Genomic DNA, 24,530 nt, shown 5'->3' on the forward strand with positions numbered 1-24,530 from the left:
AATTTAATTAGGTAACATTATTAAACCTTGCTGTAAAATTGATGACTTGAAATAAACAAATCAACATTTTATTTACTAGGAAGTGGAAAAAATAAGTAATTCAACAATTTATATACAGCAAATTAGCAAAAATCAACAGTTTAGTCCATGCATTTACTAACAATTGGACTGATTTATCAGTTTTGTAAAATATAAGGACCTAATTATGACAAATTAAATATTGAGACTAAATTTTTAATATTGGTATAGTAAAAGGATAAAATTCACAATTAGACCAATTGAAATTCGCATCCCAAGAAGTCCATTGCCTGTCGCGCGAACACAGTACCACCATTTGGCGCGAAAATTGAAGTGAGTGTAAAAATCCCCAAATAGTAACCTTTTAGGGTTTATTTTTACTTTTCTCACCTCCTTCGATTTCACAATCGACAATCGTTTTGACAATGTCGAGTATCATCAGCAGTCAGATGGAAGAAATCAAAATTCTCATATCATCTAATTCAAAAACAGACCAATCGTTAGGTTATTCAACTCTTTTACACTTCCAAGAACAGTCCTGTGACAGTCCTCCTTCAATCCAAGCCCTAATTCAAAGTTCTCGATGTCTTATTAATTCAATCGTCTCCGATATCCACAATGAAGATGAAGAAATGTAAAACTTAATCACAGTCCTCCCCCCCCCCCCCAAATTGAACTTTAAAAATAATAATATTATACTATTTTTTACATTGATTGCAGAGCTGCTCAAGCTTTGAAGTGCTTGGGATTTATGATCTATCACCCTTCTCTCGTTGCTACAATTCCTGGTAATTATTTTTATTTTTAAATATTTTTGAAGTTTTAGTTTATTGTTGATTTATTTGGTTCCTTTTGTTTTTGATGCTGTTACTGTTATAGCTGGAGATGGTAAACGAGTTTTAGAGTCATTGGCTAAACTCATCACGTTTACAAAAATGAAGGTAAATGATTTATCATTAGAACAATGGTATTGGTATTTGGTAGGGTTCCAAATTTTTTGTTTTATTAAACTCTTTTGTCACTTTTTTTAAGTAACTTTTTAGTTATTTATCTCTTAATTTCAGTCAGTTTGCAATTTAGGCGTGTGGTGTATATCGATGCAACAATTCGATGCGACACTTTTAGCTGCCTGCTTTGATACATTGTTGCAGGCGGTTGTTCATGCCCTTGACAATCCTATTGGTTCATTGTCAACAACGTTCGAGGCCATGCAGGTATTGTTATTTCTTTGGTGGTTTGATGATTCATCAAGGCGGGTTTTTCGTATTACATTGATTTATTATCAGAGTTACTCAAGAGATTTACTTATTTATTATTTTGGTAACATCCTGGATTTGTAGGTAAATTGTCCTTCATAGAATGTATCAGAACGATCTATGATATCTGTTGTGGGAAACAGCATGGCATTAATGATACTTTAGTTCAAACTTGAAAGCATGATGGGTAATTTTTGGTCTACTTTAACTGAGTTTGTCGTATGTACTAACTCGTCAATGTTACCTGTATTAGGCTGTGGCAAAGCTAGTGGCCCAAATGAGTGAAATGATGCGAGAATCATCGCACTTATGGGCTCCTCCTATATATAGAAGACTTCTCAGCATTGATAAGAGAGAGCGGGATATGTCTGAGAGGTGTCTTTTGAAAATTAGGTCTACAATACTTCCTCCTCCAATAAGTCTTTCCAAGGTACATCTAACTGGTATTGTGTTCTACTGGTCTTGGCATTTTTACTGTACTTTTTTTTTCTTCTAATGTTGCCCTATTTATTCAAAGAGTGCATATGACAAGCTTTACATAGTGACATGAAAATTTTTACCCATATCTTGGTATTTTCCCCCCTTATGCTTTATTGACAGAGGTTAACAGCTTTTGTGCTTTTGCCCTTTAGACCAATTTTTTGCATTGTATTCTTTACTATGGTCCATTAACTATTTTCTGAAGTGAATATGTGGAGTGGGCTTTTATGATAAAAGCTGCATTTTAGTTTGCACTTGAACTGCATTTTACAAGAGTAAACACAAATTTTAATTCATTCCATATTTACGAAAACATTGATGTTAGGCTTCAAATTCGTTTAATTTAAAGAAACTGACAACATGTTTAGGTCAAATATCATCAGTTCACTTTCCTGCAGTTTCAAGATATAATATCATAAAACTTATTTCAAGGTATTTTGCAACATTGCATGATTATTATTCTATTATGTTAGATCACTGTGCTTCATCTTTCTCAAGCAGGCTATTATTGAAGACATGAGGGAAAAATTGCTGACAGGGATGAAGGACTGGTCAGACAAGGGTATGAAGGTTCAAACTGTCCAGGCGTGGGGGTGGTTCATCTGCTTCCTAGGATCTGGTGCCTTGAAGAACAGACATCTGGTGAATGATATGTTGAAAGTTCTTGAGCAAACATTTTCAGATCACAACCCACAAGTCCAGATTGCTTCTCTGGTATTACTGATAAAAGTTTACTTTAAAATGTTTTCTTTGAAAGGCTAATAATATTTTATCAGTAAATTGCGGAGTACAGAAGCAGGACAAGAAACACTATTCAGCTACGTGACTTATGACATATTTAAACTATCCTGTCTATTTGACAATCTTTTTCAGAACGCCTTATAACTCAAATATGAATGTGTTCCTTCTCTTGATTTGTTGGTTCACAATTCACTTGTGATTGCATGATATAGACAGATTCCCCCTTTTGACTCTTTGGTCTTAAGAATACTGGTTTTAAGAATGAGTGATTGCCCTTCTTTTATTCTTTGTGGGTGCTTAATATGAGAAATCTTGGACTGAATTCTTCTAGAGATCAGGAAGGTCTAACTCTAGGGTTGAACAACTAAACAATACATGTGCAGATAATTGTTCAGCCCAATTCCTATATGCTGGCTCTTTTGTGACTGGGCCAATTCGAAGTTTTAAGATGTTCAAAGTTTGAAGGGGATTGAATTGTATAATATTAATGTGCGATGTGTCCTTAAGCATGATTTGGGGTAATTCAGGATCAAGCAACTGTGTTTATTGCCTTTTTACTGATGGCTTTAAAAATAAATTCTTTTTGGAAGTATTTGTGGCTTGTTGAACATCATTGCAATGATTGTGTCTTAATTTTGCAGGTTGCTTGGCAAGGTCTTATTGATGCCCTGGTTCATCCTCAAATACTGTCTTGCAAGAAGAATGGAATTCAACAGTTGCAAACGTCACCAGGAAAAAGTAGTGAATTGGTGTTAAATGGATTTTCAAAAAGCTTAAAGCTCGCTATGGCACCTCTAATAGGAATCATTTCAAGTAAATGTGACGTTTCTGTTCTCTTGTCCTGCCTAAACACATGGTGTTATCTTCTACATAAACTTGATACCTTCATCAACTCTCCGTCAGTAATTAACGTGGTACTGGATCCTATGTTTCAAGCAATTTTTAAGATAGGACCTGATAGTAAAAGTATTCGGTTATGGAATTTGTGCCTTGATTTGCTTGAAGATTCTATATCAACAAAGTGTTCAGATTTGAACTCTGATCCAAAGGACCAGGTAAACCTTCATCTTTCTGCTAGAACCTTCATTTCTGGGTCGGGCAGGTATTCATGGAATCAATATCCTATTAAATGGTTGCCTTGGGATCTTAGTCAGTTGGATTTCTACTTAAAGATGATTAGTATTATCATTACTCATGTGGCAACAGCAACAGCTGCCCCTGAAAGTAAAAAATCAGTGTGTGATGCAGCTGTCAGGATATTTAGATCTGTTTTAAAGGGTGTGCAAATGGAGTTTAGAAATCCATCAAATAATTATGATAACATAATGTTCTGTTTGAACACAATATTAAGTTTCATGAAGAAATTAGGCGAAGATGCTAGTTCAGATGGTGGTGGTGACTTATTTAATACTTCCCTTTATTTAATAGAGGCCGCTGTGGAGGAGTTAGAACCGTCTATTATGGAATCCCCTCTTTACAAGGTGGCTTTAGACATCAGTTATGTTGGCAGTCTGGATTCAGTTAAACATTCAAAAATACCGCATCGATGTTCTTTTATGGATATGTTTTCACCTATGGTCTATCTAACTGTACTCTACCTTGGTTTGGTGGTTCAATTAACTATAAATACACCTGAGATGGAATTGATTTTACAGAGGCTTCAAAGATTTTATAAATTTGTACTGTCTTCTGATGATCCCCTGGAAAGTTTTCTTGCTTCTGTTGGTTTTTTGTATGCGCACAAGGGTTTTAAGTACATGGAGATATGGATGGTGATGGTGACATGTCTGAATGGCTATATTGATGGTATGAAGGATCTCTCTCTATTCAGAACAGATTCTGACAATTCGTTTTATAGGGCCATATGCCATCTCTTATCATATCCATTCATTTTGTTCTCTTGTGCTAAGAAAGATATAACCCTGTCAAAAGCTAGCAATTCCCTGAAAGAATCTTTTGTTTTATCAGAGAGAAAACTTGAACAGGTTATTGAGGTTTGGAAGTCCTTATTTGGTTCTGTTTGTGTTGCATGCTTGAAGTCTTCTGCTACAAACACTCTCAGTCATGATCTGTGTGCAATGTTAAATTCATGTTTCGATGAAAACAGTAGCATGTTTCAGTATAATAGTGAGCTTGGTTACAAGGATCTGGAGCTTGCTTGCCTTTCTTTCTCTGGCAAGGTTTTGGTATGTATTTTGGAACAGAAACTGACTTCAGATACGATCGGCAGAGAATGTGTTGGCGTCTGCAATGGATCCAGTGGCATTAATAATATTTTCGAATTTGCTTCCAGGTAAATTAGAACATTTAAAACTGTTGATGTTCCTAAAGCCTTCATTAACCTGCACTAACTTCACATTCTAACTTCTTTTGTAGTTGAATTTCTCAGCAATTTTGCTGGATCTTCAGATAGCTCTTTTGGGAGATTTTGTCTCATGTTTTCCATCCCGATTTTCCTTTTCAAATTAAAGAGTGCATCATTTTTATGGATGAAATGTTCAAATCTGGAGTGGCTACACTAGAATAATCCAACCAGACTATGATCTACAATAGAATTTAGCCAAGTATTTTATCCAATTTTTGTGACAAAAAATCAGAATTGTGCTTGTTGCTTATTCTATTATCAACGATGCGCATTTTTTCCCCCTAAACTATTACTGACTAGGGTGCTTTCCCTCGTTGCTTAATATGTTGCAGAGTCATGAAATTCATGTACATAAACATGGGAAGGGAACCAGCTTCTGGTCTTGTGAGTTCAAGGTAGATCATTCCTCTTGCCTATTCTTCTTATCGAAATTTTCTTTTATAAATATTTTACATGTTTATATTTCTCTTATGGGAGTGGGTTTTTCAGGGTATTCTCTACGTTGACACGCTTCATTAGTTGCCTTCACTCAAAGCAAGATATTCTTTCATTTTTCGAGGTTTGTATTTTTGCTTTATGTTTATCATTTGACCTCTAGCATGCTGAGGAAAAACTTCTTTTATGCTCTCAATATTTTGATAAATTATAAAGACCCAACATAATGCACAAACACATTACTTAAATCGATGTAAGCCTTTTAATTCTGAAGTTGAGCAGGTATTATTTTCATTTTCTTTTAACAAATTCTGATGGAACACATGAATGAGAGAAGTACGTACGCTTTGAGTATATTGCTTTGCCGTTTCATTTTTCTTTGAGTATTAGTGTTTGACACTCATGCTTGACACATATTTGGACATGGAGATAAGAATATGATCCTCCAAGGGTCCTCGAAATTCATGGAAAGCTTAGAACAATGAACATGCTCGTGTTAGACATATACTCATATTTGACACTTGCCCAAATCTGAGCAACATAATGGTTCAGAATGAAAAATGATGGTTTGAAGTCCTAGTTTAACAATGAACATATTGCTTTTCCTGGCTCTCTTCCCCTCCTCAGCATGACTTCTATTTCTTGAACTGTTTTATCTCATGGAATTGGCATTTAGTTGTTTTAATATTGGCTGATACTTATACTGCAGATAATATCCGGTCTGCTGCTTCAATGGTTATCACATCTAGAGATAAAGGATGAAAATGCCAAAGATCAACTCGGAATCCTATTGGCTGAGAGCCTCAATTGTTTACAGAGGAGTCAGCCACCGCTAACTTTCGATTCTTCTTTCCTCAAACTTCAAGCATCCCTCCTCGAGAAAACTCTGGATCATCCGAATACCTCCGTTTCTGATCCGACCATAATCTTTTGGAACTCCACATATGGCAAGCAAATCAGCTTGGATTACCCCCAAAATCTACTTCATGTTCTACACAAGTTGTCAAGAAATGGAAGAATAAGCCTCTACAATCGAAGCAAATCATTTTTGGCAAGATGCTCCACGCTAGAAAATGACACCGTCATCACCCCACGGTATTGCAAGATCACCCCAACACAGAAGAGCTCTAAAAGAGTCGAGTTAACAGAGGAGGGTATGATTCCCGGATCTAACCAAAACAATAAGCCACCATCGAATTCAAAACGAAAGAGAGTGGAACTAACGGAGCATCAAAAGGAAGTAAGACGAGCGCAGCAAGGAAGGGAGAGGGACTGCAATGGACACGGTCCTGGGGTCCGAACTTATACAAGTCTCGACTTTTCGCAGGGAAACCAAGAGTTGCAAGACAGTCAGGACATTCGAGATTCGGAAGCCATGTTGGAGATGTTGAGAAGAGACAATTAGCTAGAGCAGCGGGTGCTGTTGCGAAACTGATTGTAAAGGAGGGGAAATCGGCCACATTAAAATTACCTTCTGGGGAGGTCCGTTTGGATGACTGTTTTCTATTAAGTGATGTTGTATGATAGTTTCACATATTAATTCCCTACTCGGTATATGTAAATATTAATATAAAATAATATATTTTAATATATATTATTTTTGAATAGTGATATGAGTTTTTTGGGCAGGTTAAGCTTGAACCTAGGCTTAATTTTTCTAGAATCGGGTTTCAGCCCGACTCATGGAGATCTCTAGTCGGATAGATCGGAGGTTAATTTTTTGATTAATGATTAAATTATCGATTCAATAATAATTAAATAAAAATAGATAAAAACTATTAAAAATTGATAATCAGTTGAACAATCAATTCAAATTATATACTCGAATTATCGATTTTCGATTCAATATATCTAATCAAACCTCCTAGTTATGTAGGATCCAATGTGATGATTGACCCAAAAGAATATTATTATAATATAAAATCATAAACCGCAACTTCATCATCTTTTATACTCCACCAGACCACCGTATCACTGCCCACTTCGTAAGTTTAATCATTTTTAGAATTAAAAAAAGAAAGGAAAAAAAACCCTCCTTCCCCCAATTCGGTCGCCTAGGTTTTAAATTTTTTTGTTCTTTTCGTTTCCAATTTTTTTTTCTCATTTCTGCATATAACGTTCGTCGATTGTACCCTTTCGCAATTTCTCCGATTTTTTTGACGATTTTTTTACGAAAAAGATTCTCCCAGATGAGATTTTATTGAAAGTATACGACATTTTCTTGTCACAAGAAACTAGTTTTTTTTTTTTAAATACTCGAAGTCAGATTTCTCTTGTTAATTTTCAATTTTATTAGTCAGTCCGATTGGTCTGATCTGGTCATGGATTCGCGAGATTCATCATCGTCGTCGGTTCCGAATCGAGATGGCACCGCAGGCGATGACGACGGAGTCCTCTCCGTCACTGCTGCACTCGCTAAAGATGCCGCTCTTTACTTCCAGTCTAGAAAGTTCGCCGAGTGTGTTGATGTCTTGACTCAGCTTAAGACGAAGAAAGAAGGTGATCCCAAGGTGAGTTAATTTCAAATTTGATTCGTTAGTGGATGCGATTGCCTCCATTCATTCCTAGCTCTTTTCTGTTTCGTTTATTTATTTATTTTAAGTTGGAATTTGAAGTTTGTTTTCTAGTGTTTTGTTCTGTATTTTCTGGCTCACTACTACTTGATTATCAGCTGTTTTGATTGTGTAATTCCATAAAACGATTAACTTAATAATCCAATGTTGACTCCATAACTATTAATTATTTTTATCTTGCAATTTCACTATTCAAGTTAATAGTTCTATTTTTGATACGTGGTAATCAGTTAACTTGCTTGTGGTGTTTCTGAACTGCACTATCTGGTGTATAGTATATAGGATAATTATCTTATAGTTAATCACCGTGTAGCAAATGTATAGAAGTCACTTGTGGAGTTTTTAGCTGCATCGTCGTGTAATCGTTTTGGTAGCATACAAATATAATTGCTATAGTGCAAATTGGTACTTTTAACATTCAGTAGTAGAGTGCAGCATTTAATATATCATAATGCATTTTTTAGCTTTATCAAATAGTACATAAATTGTGTCGCTATTAATAAGTTTAGCTGCTGCAGGGTTTTTAGACTGAACCTCTGGTAACATCAATCTTCTTTTTGATGAAAACTTTGTTTTGGTTGAAACTTTAGGCCTTATGGCCACCTAATTAGAGGTTATTTCAATTATCTATGCCTGGTGAAATTAGAACTGATTTTAATCTCATGAGGCTGATTATGATTGTACTTTCTTATGGACCTGTTTGTAGGAGTTCTATTTCTTTCATAAAGTACAAAATGTGCTAGTTACCAATAGCTTCACTGCAGTGGCTTTGACGTCTATTATGATTTTATCCATTCTGTTGGTGCAGTCTTAAGATATTTTTGGACCAATTGATGATTCAACAGGTTCTTCATAATATTGCAATAGCAGAGTTTCTTCGGGATGGTTGCTCTGATCCAAAGAAGATGCTTGAAGTCCTTAACAATATCAAGGTACAATGTTCTCTCCCTTCCTCCTCCTCTGGTTTTAAATGGCTGTGCACACCCACCAAATTTCTCATTATTAATCTTATACCTTCTGGAAAGAAAGATAGTCCTGATCTGTTCATCAATTTTAATAACTTTGAGGTGTTGTTTCTCCCAGTGTTGTCTAAGTGTGTGCCTAGGCACACCTGTGCCTTAGTGGTAGACAACAAAAGCACCTCAAACCCCTTTTGAGCAAGAGGCATTTGATCAGGTGCACTCCTGGTGCGCCTAGGTGTGCTTTTTTGCAGGGCAATAGGCCTAAAAAGGCCCACCTGATTGAAGTTCACTTTAATTTCTATAATTTTTAACTTTTTTCATTAGATATATTTTACTTGCAAGATAATGACCATTCAACAATAGACAATGACCATAAGGAAATTATGCATACAGGCAACACAAATTGCATGTTTTGTAGATAAACTTGACCACTCTTTAGAGTTTAGTATATATAATACATACACAAATATAAAAAGCGCACAGCTCCATATGACATTTGTGTGGGTGCTTTTTTTGCACCTTGCACCTTAGGCACTATAAGGATTATAGCATCTTACACCCTTGACAATACTGGATTTCCCCTGATTGGATGGTGGGTGGAGGGGTGAACTACTACATATATTATGGGAAAACTTTAAAAAGATAGAGAAAAATAAAAATATTATCTTATATTACTAGAATGAAATGTTTTTGCTGAAACAAATCTGCTCTGCTTAAATCAAAAGTCATTTGTGTCTGTTTGTGTTTTGCGATCAACTGATGTCATTTATGGTAGTAATTTGGCAATTTGAACAATGATTAAACTTAGTATGAAATCACTTTTAATTATGCTTTGTACCATGGTAAATATAGTGGAGAGATTTATTTATGCATCTGACCCTATTTAATTTGGTCCAGAGACTTTTTGAGTCTCACTTTTGTTTTGTGTATTTGTATTTCACATCTAGTATCAGGTTCCTGTCATTAATTTGTTTTCTTTCTTCCAGTTGCTCTAACTAGGAAAAAGTAACTTTGAGGAGCTTGATTGCTGTCTGAACTCTGGAGATAAAAGTTTTGTTGTATTGATTTACACAGTATGATATGTTTTATTTGTATGTGTTGATTCAGAAGAGGAGTGAGGAGCTTGCTCATGCATCTGAGGAACAGGTGGAGTCTGGTAGCGATGTTGGAAATAAAGTTACTTCAGGTTCAAAAGAAAGCAGTTCAACTACACATCAAGTTTCTGCTTCACATAGTGCCAGTACTATTTATACTGCTGAATTTGATACCTCTGTCATTTCTCTAAACATAGTATGCCTCTTTCTGTACTTTCCATAGTTCAAAAGCAAAAATCTTTTCATTGATGGCTTGGAGTAACATATTTGTTCTGAATTGATCTATAGGCAGTTATTTGGTTCCACCTTCATGAATACGCAAAGGCATTATCAGTTCTTGAACCTCTATATAAAAATATTGAACCAATAGATGAGGTATCTTATCTTTATATTTCTTTTTCGTTAAATTTTCTTTTAATTATTGTTGGATTGTATTAATGTTCCCTTTTTTATTTATTTACAGACAACAGCTCTTCATATCTGCCTCTTGTTGCTGGATGTTGTGCTAGCTAGCTGCGATGCTTCAAAATCTGCAGTAAGTTCTAAAAATTTGTGCTGTAATTACATAGATATGTTTCCAAACTGAAAAACTCCTTGCTAATTTTCCTTGCAATTACTGTAGAGTTCACTGTAAGAATAAAATTATAAAAGCTAGCTTCTGTCTTGTGTCTGCACAATTCTTTTAAGCAAGCACTGTTGCTAGAGGATATCAAAGTGCTTGCCAGTTAAGAACATATAGATAAGGGGAACTAATTTATTTAAAGGTTCTTTTGTTCCATTGGACACACCCATCAAAAAGGTAACCATCTTCGTTTTGTTCAGGTGTGATTGGATGATTTGAAATGTTTTATTGGGATTGAAAAAAACCATAAAAATATGTTCTCCTCGTGATATTTTTATAATTTGGTTGAAATTGTGCCTTTGCTACTATAATTGTTATTAAATATACCATATGAAGATTCTATGTCTAAACTTTGCTGCAATTCAGATACAAATTCTTCTATAATTGCTGCATTATAAGGAACATGTTCATTTAAACACTTGTTCTTACCATGCTCTTCTCCTTTGTTTCCATCCATCTTGCAGCACTTAAAACCTTTTCAGCATTTTCTGGCTGAATATCCAGAAAATGGCTGCAAATGCCTCTTTAGTTATTAGTGTTTCAAAGTGCTTGGTGCTGAGGCAAGCATAAAATATGTCACAATTCATTGGACAAAAGAAACAGCTGGTGACCTTTGTCTTAAATGATATGCGAATGCTCTTATTTTATGACTTATTTTTTTTTTCTACTTTTAACCTCACATTCCAAACGATCATATTTATATCTTAACTTGGCAAAAAACTGTTTATGCTTACTTTTTTTTTTTCCCAGCCCTGCTTAAAATGTCCGTAGAAGTAATGGATAATTCTTAACTCTATCACGGAACTTTCAGTGTATCATATTTATGCCAGCCACTGTTGGCATACATGTTTTTAGTGGCAGGTTTCACCATATTTTGTTTTATTTACAATTATTGTTTGTATCTTTTAATATGCTAAAACAACTTTAATTATGCTCAGGATGTGTTAAATTATTTGGAAAAAGCATTTGGTGTTGGCAATGTGAGCCAAGGGGACAATGGTAACATTTTGTTACAACAATCCACGAATCTAGTTGGAAAATTATCCTCAGTTCCGAGCAGCTCATTGGTCTCAGATGCTTCTACTCCGGACTTAGCTGCTAGTGTGAATGCTTCCGAGAATCCACTATCCAGAACTCTATCAGAGGACCCACTGGATGAAATGTTTTCAACACTGGATATTGCTGGACAGAACTTATCACGGTCTGCTGATCTTACATCTCCAAAAGAACTTCCTAGGACCAGAGTTGATAGATCTATCTTTGGTGTTGATTTGAAGCTTAAGCTGCAACTTTACAAGGTCCGATTTCTGCTTCTAACTCGAAATATAAAGCTAGCAAAGCGTGAAGTCAAGCATGCTACGAATATTGCTCGAGGGAGAGAGTCATCTACGGCCCTCCTCTTGAAAGCCCAGCTTGAGTATGCTCGTGGAAACCACAGAAAAGCCATCAAGTTGTTGATGGCATCAACTAACCGGACAGATACAGCAATTTCGAGCATGTTTAACAATAATCTTGGCTGCATTTACTATAAACTCGGGAAGTATCATACGTCTGCAGTGTTCTTTTCCAAGGCGCTTAGTAATTGTTCATCTCTTCAGAAGGAGAAACCTCTAAAGCTATTTACATTCTCGCAGGATAAATCTCTCCACATAACATATAATTGCGGATTGCAATATTTGGCCTGTGGGAAACCAATAATTGCCGCACGCTGTTTCCAGAAGGCAAGTTTGATTTTCTACAAAAGACCTCTCTTGTGGCTTCGGCTTGCTGAATGCTGTCTAATGGCTGTAGAAAAAGGACTTGTAGAAGGAAGTCGGCCTCCATCAAACAGATCAGAAATTAGGGTTGATGTTATCGGAAAGGGTAGGTGGAGGAAACTTCTAATTGAGGACGGAATATCCCGAAGCGGACTTGTAGATTCTGTTGGAAAGGATGATTGGGCTTTAGGTGGTGATGAGGAGCCTAAGCTTTCCTTACCCCTTGCTCGGCAGTGTCTCTATAATGCATTGCACTTGTTGAATTGTTCTGATTCGAGCCATTTAAAGTGTCTTCTACCTTCAAATTCATCCTTGGAGGAAAATGAATCTAGTGATGGGGCGTCTTCCAAGAACCCAAACCATAAGAGCTTAGTTGGCATAGATTCCAAACCTTCAACTCTGTCAGTAGGTCTGGTGAACTCGAATGGGGATTTCAAAGAGCCAAAGGCAGGAACTAATCAGGAGATGATTCATAATTCCGTTGCCTATTTTGCAGATATTTGCAGAAAAGAAAATCAGATGATGAAGCAAGCTCTTCTAGCTAACCTGGCATACGTAGAGTTAGAACTGGAGAATCCATTGAAGGCTCTTTCAGCGGCACGATCTCTCTTAGAACTACCTGGTTGTTCAAGAATCTACATCTTTCTAGGTCATGTCTATGCAGCAGAGGCCCTCTGCTTGCTTAACAAGCCTAAGGAAGCCGTGGAGCATTTGTCCATTTATTTGTCCGGCCCCAATAAGGTTGAATCTCCATTCAGTCAAGAAGACTGTGAGCAGTGGCTAACAGAAAAACCCATCGATTGTGAAGAACCAAACGGAGGAGGAGGAGGAGCAGCAACAGCTGCCAAGAACCCTTCCCCCGAGGGCATGCAGGAATTCATGTTTCTTAAGCCAGAAGAAGCATGTGGAACACTTTACGCAAATCTTGCCGCCTTGTACGCAACACAAGGCGAACTAGATCGTGCCCACCAATTCACGACACAAGCATTATCGCTACTACCCAACAGTACTGAAGCCACCATGACCGCAATTTACATCGATCTCGTGCTCGGTAAGTCACAAGAAGCTCTATCCAAGTTAAAACGTTGTAGTCATGTTAGGTTCCTTTCAAGCAATCTACAGTCAAATAAATCCTCCTAATGTTTGTTCTTTTGTGTGGGTGGGTTCTAATTCAAGAAAAAAAAGAACCCAAAATGGCCTTCATCATTCAGTTGCTAGTTAGCAGGGTAGATCAACAATCCTTTTAGAGGATTTGTATCATATGATATAGTTCAATTCACATAATAAGTGTTTTTTTCTTAACTTTTTAAATTCAATTTTCCAAATATCTAGGGTTCATATTTCATTGGTGAGGCTGATTGTTTTGGTAAAAGTGCTGAAGCCCACCTTTGAACTTGAGATTGTAGTTCTAATTCAGGGTTTTACTGTGTTTAGGGTTTACTCTTGACATTGACATTGAAAAATGGAATAGATTTTTCGTTCATTTTGGATTTTGACTTCCAAATCATTTCTCATCATTCGGTTGTTTTTTAACCTTGCTTTTGAACTTTCATTTTTGTTCACTTACGTCCCTTGAAATTACTCGCATACACTAATTGTTGAGGCGAACTCGAAAATGTATATGTACAAAAAAAATCAAAACATGTTATAATCTCCGTATCATGATTAAAATTTCACACTAATTGTGATTTTTGTTGTCAACCAAGCTATAACGGCAGTTTTTAAAAATGACATAATAGTAAATTTAACCTTTAAGCTTTATACATTGTGTTAATTTAATTTTAATTTTAAAAATTTAATCTTCAGTATTTATATATTGTTTGATTTGGTTCTTTTTACAATTTTGTTCTTTTTGTGATACTTTCACTTTTATCGTATATAAAAATAAAAATAAAAATAGAAACATAAAAAACTCTAAGATGGTAACTGTTATTTTTCTCAATCTTTTAACATTAACCCAAAGATACAAAACTGTAAAAGAAATTACACAATGTTTAATGTTGAAAGTTAAATTATTTTAGAATCAATGTTAAATTGACATGATTTATAAATATAAGAGTTAAAGTTGTTATTATGTCAATTTTAAAAGTTGCTACTAGGTAAATGTATCATGGAGGTACCTGTATTAGGAGTTAGATTACACTTTGTCGTCTTTACTAAAAAATGGGCAAATTAGTCGCACCAAAGGGAAAACTGGTCTTCTTAAAAATTTTATTTATTTTTGCTGTTAAAAACTGGTCCCTATACGTCAGCATGAGGTACACTTGACATGTCACGTGTTATTTATTAATTATTCTATTAGTCACGCCAGTTTTTAACATTACAAATGAAAAAATTTTAACAAAAAGGACTGGTTTGCTCTTTGATCTAATGTATATGGATTAATTTGTCATTTTTTGAGTAAAGAGAGCAAAATGTAATTTGACTCCTAGTATAAGGGCCTACATGATACTTTTAACGCTGTTATTGTTAACTAAATAATTGACTGATCATTTTGTATTTTTCCATTATTGAATGATAAGAAAAACACTAATAATTAACTCACTACCATTATAGTATACTAAAAACATAGTAAGCATGTTATTTTGTGTGTGTATGATGAGGTGGGTGCAGCCTTCTGGCTCAAGTGCATTCATGGCTATTCCTGTTATTAATAGTAGAATGGAAATGTGGGAATGCCTGAAATCAAATGCTGGGCAATGTGAGTGTGTATTCAACATTTTACTCCTATTACTGTCACCTTATCAAAATCCCTTTGTGGAATGTAGACAGGTAAGTGACAACATTTGTGTGGCAGTTTTAAATATTGGCCATAGATATGGTATGATGATGGATTAAATATTGAGATGTTGTTGAAGCTGCACAGGAGACTCATGGTTTTAGTTTTTACTGGGTTTGCGACCAGGGACTTGTTGTCCTCCATATCTATTCATATCATGAGGGAGACAAGAGCAATAAGTTGAAAGAGGTGCAAGTAAAGAGTCTAGTTAAAGGTTGCATTAAAGCCAGCCATTGCTCTATTCAACCCATCTTTTTTTATTTTTATTTTTATTTTTAAATTATGATATCACCATAACGTTATTTATGCCACGTGTCCTAAACTTAACGACGTTAGACTTAAGTACTAATTTAGTTGAAGGAAAAAAAATTGGGTACCAATTTGAGACAAAAAAACTATAAGTACCAATCTGAGAGAAGTGAACAAATTTAAGTACTAATTTTATATTTAAATTTTTTATTTATTTAAAACTTAAAAGAAATATTTATTAGAAAGAGTTTATCTCAAAGTCTTAAAATAAAATTCATTTTATTAAAATAAATTCAAAAATCCAAAATACATATAAAAAATTGAAAATAAAACGAATTATCATGAAAAATCCAAAAATCCAAAAGTAAGAATGAAACATTTTTCTTTTAGTTACCCATTTTGAAAAGATCAACAGTGTAAGAGGACTTTTTTTCACTATTAAATAAAAATTGTATGGCAGTCTCTTTGGTTAGCATTGGAACGAATTATCAAAGTTTTTTTTTGTTAATTTGTTAATTCAAAATAAAAATTAATTAAATTGATCACTTTAGTAAATATTAAATGGTCAGAATTAAATTGTATATTTTTATGATAATAAAATGTAATTTTATCATTTTAATAATCTATATATTTATAGTTTTTAAATGACTAATTCAAAATTTTATCATTTTGGGACCAATCATTATTAACTTAAAATTTAAAAATTATAAATGGGTTAAAAGGGAAAATTTTCATTTTAGGAAAGATCGAGGCCCTTGCCAGCCCCTTGACTCTAAGCCCCTGATTAATGGTGCATTTCAATGTTAGTCACTTTAAAATTAGGGTAAACAATTTCCCACTCACTTTAAATAGGGATCGTTCATATTTTAATCGTCCTAATTTTTTTGCTTACAAATGCCCCGTTAATCTTTCGTTACCATTTAATGACAGAGTGATCAATTTGATCAATTTATTTTTTGGGTGACCAAATTAAAAAAAAAATTGGACTTTGGGGTGACCAAAATAAGTTTGTTTATGAATTGATTGCTTTGTTTATCATATGATATATCATATATTAAAAATATAATGATAAATTCAACCCTCAATATTTACTTCTTTTGTCAATTTAACTCTTATTTTTTAAGGCTAAATTTAACCATTAACCTTTCAAAAAGTAGTTCAATCGTTTTTTAACGGAAATATTAATTAAAACATTAATTTTTAATGATGTTGGCGGAGTATCTGCGTGGTCCACGTATGTTTCATGCTAACATGATACTATTTGTCTTATATGCTATATCAACAATAATTTGATAATTATAAAAATATTTAAAAATAAAATGACTCAAAATTCAAAAATTCATAAAATTAAAAAATCTAACATTTTATTCACTATTTCAATTAAAATAATAATAATTTGACAATTTTAAATTTGACTCTTTTAAAAACTTGAGGTCAAATTTAACTTAAAAACCCTTAAGTGAAAAATTAACCCTAAACTATAGAACTTTTTCCATTTAAGTACCTAAAACTGTTTTTCTTTATCAAAAGTATTACCTAAACTTTGATTCCATTGTCAATTTGATTCAACCGATTGCTCCACTAAAAAAAATGGTATATTTAGTTATTTTTATTTTATTCACTGTGTTTTCTTTCTTTCATCCACTCTTCTTCTTCCTCACAACCCTACAAGTTTTCAACAACAAAAAAAAAAAAAACCATTTATGTTACATGTCACAGTGGGAAGATAAAGATCTTGAATTGCAGGCTAAAATGGAAGGATTTGTGGAGGATGGACCTCTTGACGATAACGTTTAGTCTTTTTCATCCCATGATGATACTGATCCTATAGATGCTGTTGGCCGGAAATTTTCATTCTTTTGAAATTTTAGATAAGAGTGCAGTCATGTGCACTTTTTTTTTTTTTTTTGCATCGCAGGCTGTATTATGGTATACGGACACTTTGAAGCCGAAGTCTACGCTTGAAGAACATTCAGGTTTGATTACTGATGTTCGTTTCAGTCCAAGCATGTCACGCCTTGCAACATCTTCATTTGACAAAACCGTCAGAGTCTGGGATGCTGACAGTGTTAGTGGACATTTCCTTTCAATTTTAGTCCTGGTTATGTTCATGATATTGTCATTTAATCTGCATTGACATATGCTGTTGTCATCAAAATACAATTAGACATTATGCTGAATCCTTATGCATGTACTTTACTGTATTAGCATTTTCATATCGATGATGTATACTATGTTCCAAAACAGTGATCGAAAGGGTACTGGTTTGGTTTCTGCTTTTTTCTTTGTCATGCTTGCTTCTAATGTCTTTCTATACTGTTTGATGGATCTGTCTTTCAATTTTACTGCAGCCTGGTTATTCGATTCGTACATATATGGGACATTCTGGTAACGTTATGTCACTTGACTTCCATCCAACTAAGGATGATCTTATCTGCTCTTGTGATGGTGATGGTGAAATACGATTCTGGAGTATCAACAACAGGAGCTGTACAAGAGCTTTCAAGGTATGATCTTGCTTCGGGTTTCATTGCAATGCAAATCTATATCGAATTCAGGCATCTCTCTTCGAGGTTGATGCACAGGTATTGATATTGTTTCCTTTGTGTGGATCAGGGTGGTACGGCCCCTGGTATTTGAGATTTCAACCTCGCCTCGGAAAATATCTTGCAGCAGCTGCTGAGAATGTTGTATCTATACTGGACACCGAGACTCAAACTTGCCGGCACTCATTACAGGTCAATTAGTCTACGTGGATTATAAATTATATAAAAGAAATCCTAAGGAACTAGCTGACTCAAAGGTGCATTTCAATGATTACTACAAAAATATTTTTGGACTAGCCAATTATAGCCATGGTTATTCGGACTGTAGTGTTCGGTTTGGTTTTAACTCAGGTTTTATTATATTACAACTAGATCGGCGTAGTTTGAAAACTTCTTATTAAGATAACCAAATAAGGCTAGCCGAGCCGTTGTTTGTTTTCTGGTGACTTGAGTAGTCGAGTGAAAAGATCCAAAAATAGTGATCTCATTTATATGTATTTTAAGCATTTTCCCCTTTGTAACATGACTGACTTATGTTTTGTCTTCCGATTTGTAAAAGCAGGGACATACTAAACCGATCCATTTTGTATGCTGGGACCCTTCAGGTGAGCTTCTAGCATCCGTTAGTGCGGACTCTGTCCGAGTTTGGTCCTTTGCGTCAGGCAGTGAAGGGGAATGTGTTCACGAATTGAGCTGTAATGGCAACAAGTTCCTCTCTTGTGTTTCCATCCTTCGTTTCAATCATGGCTCGTTATTGGCTGTTACCAGGCAAGGATTCATCGCTGCCTTGGCTGTATCACCGGTGACAAGGTTGGTTTCTTCCGCAAGTCATGACAAGTTCGTTAAACTGTGGAAGTGATTCGATCGCTTAGCTTGTGGCTGTTGTGGTTGCTCGATATGTCCGTTTTATGTGGTTTGTCTCGGCTCCCTGTGTTAAACTGTGGAAGTGATTCGATCGCTTAGCTTGTGGCTGTTGTGGTTGCTCGATATGTCCGTTTTATGTGGTTTGTCTCGGCTCCCTGTGTAACCCTAGTAAAAACTAACCTTGCTGTCGTTGCATGCATGTTTATGTAACCCTTGTATCTTTATCTCGGACATTCTTGCTGTTCATTCACCTTGTGTTTTTGATGTTTTGTTGGTTCTTCTGTTTTGTTTTGTTTTTTTCGAAGTCGGAGATGACTGTTCATGGATTCGATAAGGTGCATATTCATTGAAATTGAAGATTTGAAGCCATGGATGGTAACATCTTTGATAGTTTTTGTGGAATTTTTGTTAATGAAATCAATGCATGCATGCATGTTCGAATTTGAGAGCTAATTAGTAGCTCTAAACTACACTGATTTGTCTCAATGAAATGGAAGAATATATATATATACACACATATAAGACCAAATTATAACAATAAAGTGTTTAGCCTTCTAAGCCATATTGAGTGAAGCACCATATGAAGAATATCAAAAGGTTTAGCCGGTCTATTCAACTCAAAATGCCGTCTCAATTTCACCACCCTCTTCTGCATTTTCCGGTACTCCTTTTCTGGTATCCCTTTCAGTATCCTCTTAATCTCCGTTATCTTCTCCGGCGATATCTTAACTGAGAATTCTCTCCAATCAAGCACATCACTAAACGGTAGCACGTAACTATCCGAAATGATCACCGGCACGCATCCGGCGTAAAACGACTCCACCACTCTAGGACTCGCCACTTCGAACCCACTTGGGCACAAGCAATACTTGCTCTTCCCCATCAATTCATTGTAATCTTGGCCGTCTGGAAGGTACTTGTGGACTCGGACTTCCTCATCTTTGTCCTTCCAATGGTGAAGCAAGATTTTACGGATGTTTCCGTGGCCACCGCCGGCGAAGAAGGCCAGGATGGTTCGGTTTTCGGGCGGTTGGATGAACCGCCGTTCACCACTAAACCCTTGAGGAGGCACCTTTATTTCCGGCAATGTAACGTCTCTGTTGGGATGGAATCCTTCGGAGCTATTGGCATTGCATAGGACCTTTATTAAATTCCTGTAAAGTTGAGGGTCCTTCATAGAGACATCCGGTGCCTACAATGTTGCCACTCAAACAAAGTTATATATATGATATCTCGGGATTCAGGTCTCGAAACTTTAAACTTGATTATTATACACAAATTCAGATTTAATTTAAGTAATATAACCTAATCGATATCAAATATATACCCATAGCTGATATGTAAGTTATAATTTAAACCTAAACAAAGATCAAAAACCATTAATTATCCTTATTTTTAAATAAAATATTTATATATCCAACGCATATTCAAATATGAATGCAAAATTATAAATCTTTAAACAAATAAAATAACAATATTAATATCAGATATATACTCATACCCGACATTAATTTCGGGTAATCTAATATGTATATACTATAGCAATTTGAGGTTACAATAAAAGGAAACAATTCCTACGTGGCACACCTAAAATTTACCATTTGGTATACTAATTATTTGCCATGTGTTTTATTGATTAAAATTTAAAATTAATATTATTTCAATCTAATTTCTTTATAAAATCTATCAACATTGAATACCAATTCATATAACAAGGATTATATATGTCAATAATCTTTGTTATAATTGATTAATCATAGATTACGAAATTTTTTTAAATATGTGAACCGTTAGTCCAATTTTAATTTATTCTTAATATTAATTCTTTACGTATGATTATTAGTATCCAATTTATATAGAAAAGTAGAACTATGTACTTCAAGTCTCTATAATTTAAATTTTACTCATTTTTTTAATTATTAAAATTTAAATTTCATATATAATATATATAAAATATTTCTTTCTTTAATAGATAAATGAGACAGATATTAAATATGTTATTGGAATCGTACAGATTAATTTATTAATTTAGTTATCAATTGTGTAATTTTTTTCTATACATCTTTTCATTATGTAATTTTGTTTAATAACTTAATTTTTATATATATTTAATATTTAAATTACATTTTAAATCAATTTTAAGAGTAAAAGCAAAATCATAAAATATCAAATCATTCAAATTTATTTTAAATATTAAAATGTTTTTGTCTTTAGTATATATATAAATCGATTAAGTCGATTGAGTCTTAGCTCGATTGGCATGAGTATTGTTAGGACGTAGGTTCGAGTGTACTGAAACATATTATCCTCCTATTTATAAATTAAAAAAGGAATATAAGTAACTTTAAGTATTATATCAAAAAAAGCAGATATAATCAAAAACTATAACAAGATTATTCTTTTTTTTTTTGAACGAATATAACAAGATTATTCAATATATATATATGTGTATAAAATGATTAACATACGTACCCAATCATGGCAAGAGAGCATGAAATGATCAGCACCATTGGTCCTATTCCAAAATGGGTATTTGTGGGACACAACTTTGATGTAGTCAGTGAAGATCCTCACCAAACGATCACGATCATATGTGGTGATTGGCATATAAATGTATTTCACAATGTGCCCTACGCTGATCGGCAAGAACAACACATGGGCCTCATTGGGATCTTGGACCTTAAATTGGCTTTTTCGACTCTCTATTTCGTCTATGAATTGGCCCTCGATTGCATATATGTTTTTCATTGGTCCGTTGTGGACTAAGGGCCTTTCTCCTTCTTTATAGGTCCATATCTTGAATCTCTTCACCATTTCTATGTGACTTCTAAATACATATGTGAACCCAAAAAAGAATAAGGACCAAAATGATAAAATGAGTAGACATTAGGGACTAAATTTATCTTTATGCCAAAATAAAAACGTTTGAAGTTTTTTTTCTTAACTGATGGAAACCGTACGGATTCCGATAAACGGAGCCTCTGGGGACGAAGGTTTCCTCTCTGTCCGACGTATAACTCTTTGTTCTTATCGCTTCGCTTATTGCCGCTCGTGCTTTGGCCAAACCTGCTTCAACATTACTCACCCTCTACTCTCCCATCAAAAAACCAAATGAATTAGTGTCAAATAATCCACGTACATACATACACACATACATACATATGAAGCTTACTTTGACATGGCTAACAACATCACGGTCACTTGTTGCAGAAAGCAAGGAAGGTTGTTTGGTGGGAAACGAAGAGAGAAAATTGGTGGATGATAAGTTTTTAGGGTTCATTGAGGAAAATGAACATAAACATAACACAATAACCAAAACAAGGAATGTTGGAACAATAACAAGTGTTGATGATCTTCTAAACCCTTCCATGGCTGCTTCACTTGTTTCACTTCTTTTATTTGATGCTTAATATACCCATCTTTTTCAGTTTAAATGTAATTTTAATATTTAATTAATGAGGAAAAAAAAGGGTTTATTTATTTATTTATTTTCCTTTTTGGTATGTAAGAAGTTGGCCACTAAGCTTTCCCCAACTCTTTAATGGCATCATTTTGTTTCTGGTAAGAAAAGATTTATTAATTTAAGATTCCAAAGGTTTTTTTTACACGATTGATACATTCCGATAAGATAAGATTTTTTTTTAAAATCTTTACATTTATGATTGATGATGAATGTATATCAAAGTATGATTTGCTTAGTAACCAAAAATAAATAAAAGTAAGTCGTAATATTAAATTAAAAATAAAAATAGTAAACATCTAATAATATTGAGTGTTTAACTCAATTAATATTTATATATTTTTAGAATATTAAAAATTATATTTAATTTTAATATTTTATATGACCATAATGACCTAATTGATTATCATCATCATTTTCATTTTTTCTTTTTTCTTTTGGATTATTATATGGTGATTTTGAACTTTTCTTATACATATGTACATCTCTTATGTCATGTCAATGACAATATAAAAATGAAATTGGGATCTGGATGAAATATAATGAAATAGAGTCACTTTGAACATTGTTGTCAATGTAGGAAAACGTAAGTTCGAATGAGTTGAAGCAGATTATCCTTTTATTTATGAGTTAGGCTGGAGTTATAAATAATTTTAGGCATTGTGTCAAAAAAATAAGATACGATTAGAACCAAAAAATAATTATACTAATGATTTATGACAAATACAAAATCATTTACACTAAATTAATAATCACATTTTAAGTTGAACAAAATTAATAATAAACACATTTAATAAGACATAAATCTCAAAATTGTACATTAAAGATTTATGTATATATTTGAATTACAATTAAAGTTGTGTGTATATAATTGCACCAAATCAAAATTTATGTATCGAATTGTTACTACTTACCCAAAAAATAAAAAAGCAACTGTTAGTACTAACAAGTGTTTCTTCATCCAAAAGGTAAATTATTTCTTTCTTGATAAAGCTTTCAATCATACATCCTTCTCCAACCTTATATATTGACGACTAATATCTCTAGGAATAGTAGTCGAGCAGGACAGAGGCAAATATTATTAAATCTGTCATTGTTTTATAGTTGCCATCTGTTCTTCTCCACTATGAATGAATAATTTTGAAAAGTACTACCGCCTTCATGGATGCATTCCCACCTCACTCCACTCCACTCCACTTTAATTTAAAATTTTGTTAATCATCTTAAATATTTCCAATCTTTTTAAAATCAAGTAAATATTTAAATATAATTCTTCAAAAATTATTTAAATATAAAATAAATTAATTTTTTTTCTATATTATGTTATTATATTTTTACCCCTTTAATAGTTTATATATAAGAATAAAATGGTAATTTCATATAGTGGAGCGGGTCGGGATGGGACAAGTAGTTACCATAACTACTCTATACCCACTATCGAAAAGGAAAAATTCACCCACTCCGCATCCACTTTTCAAAAGAAAAAATTCACTCCATTCAAAATAGACCAGTGTAGAATCCATCGTCGAGCTGTTGAGATTTTGTCATCCCTAAACTCAAGTTGTTGTTCATCCCAAATCCTCATATGCTTTTTATAAATGGGATCCAAATTGTTTCCACGCCCGACAATTGAAATCAAATATATACTATAGCAATTTAAAATCATAATTAAAGAAAATATTTTAACATGACGCAGTTAAGGTACACTAATTATTTAAATTTAAATATAATTAAACATTGAATATAATTATTATAAATAAATATTAATAATTTTGAATTGAGGGTATTAGGTTTAAGTGTTTAAGGTATAAGGTATTGAATCTTGAGTATAAGATTTAGGGTCTCAAATTTAAGATTTTAGCATTTATTTGTAATTAATTATTATTTAATTATATTTAAATAAAATTATTAGTATTTATTTTTAAGTTCACTATTTTTTGTTTTATTTAATGATGAAATGTTATTATGCACTTTGTTAGTGCGTGAGACTTATGCATTGATAGTGCATCAAATATTCTCCTAAACATTAATGCATACCCAAATTAATATAACATTGGTAAAAATATCATGAAGGCTCTTGTACTAAGAGTCAAATTATATTTTGCTCCTTTTATTTAAAAATACTGGCAAATTAGTCTTTGTATATTAAATCAAAGAGCAAATTAATTATTTCTGTTAAAAAATATTAATTTGTACTATGAAAATTTGGTGATAAAATAATTAAATAATAATATTGACGTGTCACGTGTAGACCTGTCCATGGGCCGGGCGGCTCGGCCCGGCCCGACGGCCCGCCCGAAATATGGGAGGGTTTGGGTAAAAATATAGG

General features: G+C 33.8%; 4 protein-coding genes across 6 annotated transcripts; 3 read left to right on the top strand and 1 right to left on the bottom strand.

The window, feature by feature from the left end:
* The first annotated feature begins 344 nt into the window (after positions 1-344).
* LOC105782940 (uncharacterized) lies at positions 345-6,906 on the top strand. The gene is made up of 10 exons (XM_052626040.1): positions 345-652; positions 739-806; positions 898-959; positions 1,083-1,232; positions 1,528-1,704; positions 2,256-2,468; positions 3,137-4,788; positions 5,193-5,255; positions 5,350-5,419; positions 6,005-6,906. Exons 1-10 carry the CDS (start codon positions 444-446, stop codon positions 6,698-6,700), a joined length of 3,360 nt encoding a protein of 1,119 aa, XP_052482000.1. The 5' UTR covers positions 345-443; the 3' UTR covers positions 6,701-6,906.
* A 374-nt stretch (positions 6,907-7,280) lies between these two features.
* Positions 7,281-13,807, top strand: LOC105783076 (uncharacterized). Of its 3 annotated transcripts, none has more exons than XM_012608263.2 (6): positions 7,281-7,805; positions 8,714-8,800; positions 9,938-10,120; positions 10,213-10,299; positions 10,388-10,459; positions 11,485-13,807. In XM_012608263.2, exons 1-6 carry the CDS (start codon positions 7,617-7,619, stop codon positions 13,441-13,443), a joined length of 2,577 nt encoding a protein of 858 aa, XP_012463717.1. In that variant the 5' UTR covers positions 7,281-7,616; the 3' UTR covers positions 13,444-13,807. The 3 variants fall into 3 exon arrangements, with proteins under 3 accessions (XP_012463717.1, XP_012463719.1, XP_052482459.1); XM_012608265.2 differs by having other exon boundaries at positions 9,941-10,120; XM_052626499.1 differs by having other exon boundaries at positions 7,662-7,805; positions 8,677-8,800.
* A 1,094-nt stretch (positions 13,808-14,901) lies between these two features.
* On the top strand, positions 14,902-18,736 carry LOC105781266 (transcriptional corepressor LEUNIG). The gene is given in 8 exon segments (XM_052627163.1): positions 14,902-15,075; positions 15,209-15,277; positions 17,250-17,399; positions 17,683-17,854; positions 17,969-18,069; positions 18,437-18,593; positions 18,596-18,647; positions 18,649-18,736. Coding segments are annotated over 8 exon segments (963 nt in total).
* Positions 18,737-19,145: 409 nt separating this feature from the next.
* Positions 19,146-21,568, bottom strand: LOC105783077 (probable glycosyltransferase At5g11130). The gene is made up of 2 exons (XM_012608267.2): positions 21,214-21,568; positions 19,146-19,933 (listed from the first exon to the last, which is right to left on the bottom strand). Exons 1-2 carry the CDS (start codon positions 21,553-21,555, stop codon positions 19,271-19,273), a joined length of 1,005 nt encoding a protein of 334 aa, XP_012463721.2. The 5' UTR covers positions 21,556-21,568; the 3' UTR covers positions 19,146-19,270.
* Positions 21,569-24,530: the final 2,962 nt, after the last annotated feature.

Source organism: Gossypium raimondii, chromosome 13, assembly GCF_025698545.1.
Source record: "Gossypium raimondii isolate GPD5lz chromosome 13, ASM2569854v1, whole genome shotgun sequence".
NCBI lineage: Eukaryota > Viridiplantae > Streptophyta > Magnoliopsida > Malvales > Malvaceae > Gossypium > Gossypium raimondii.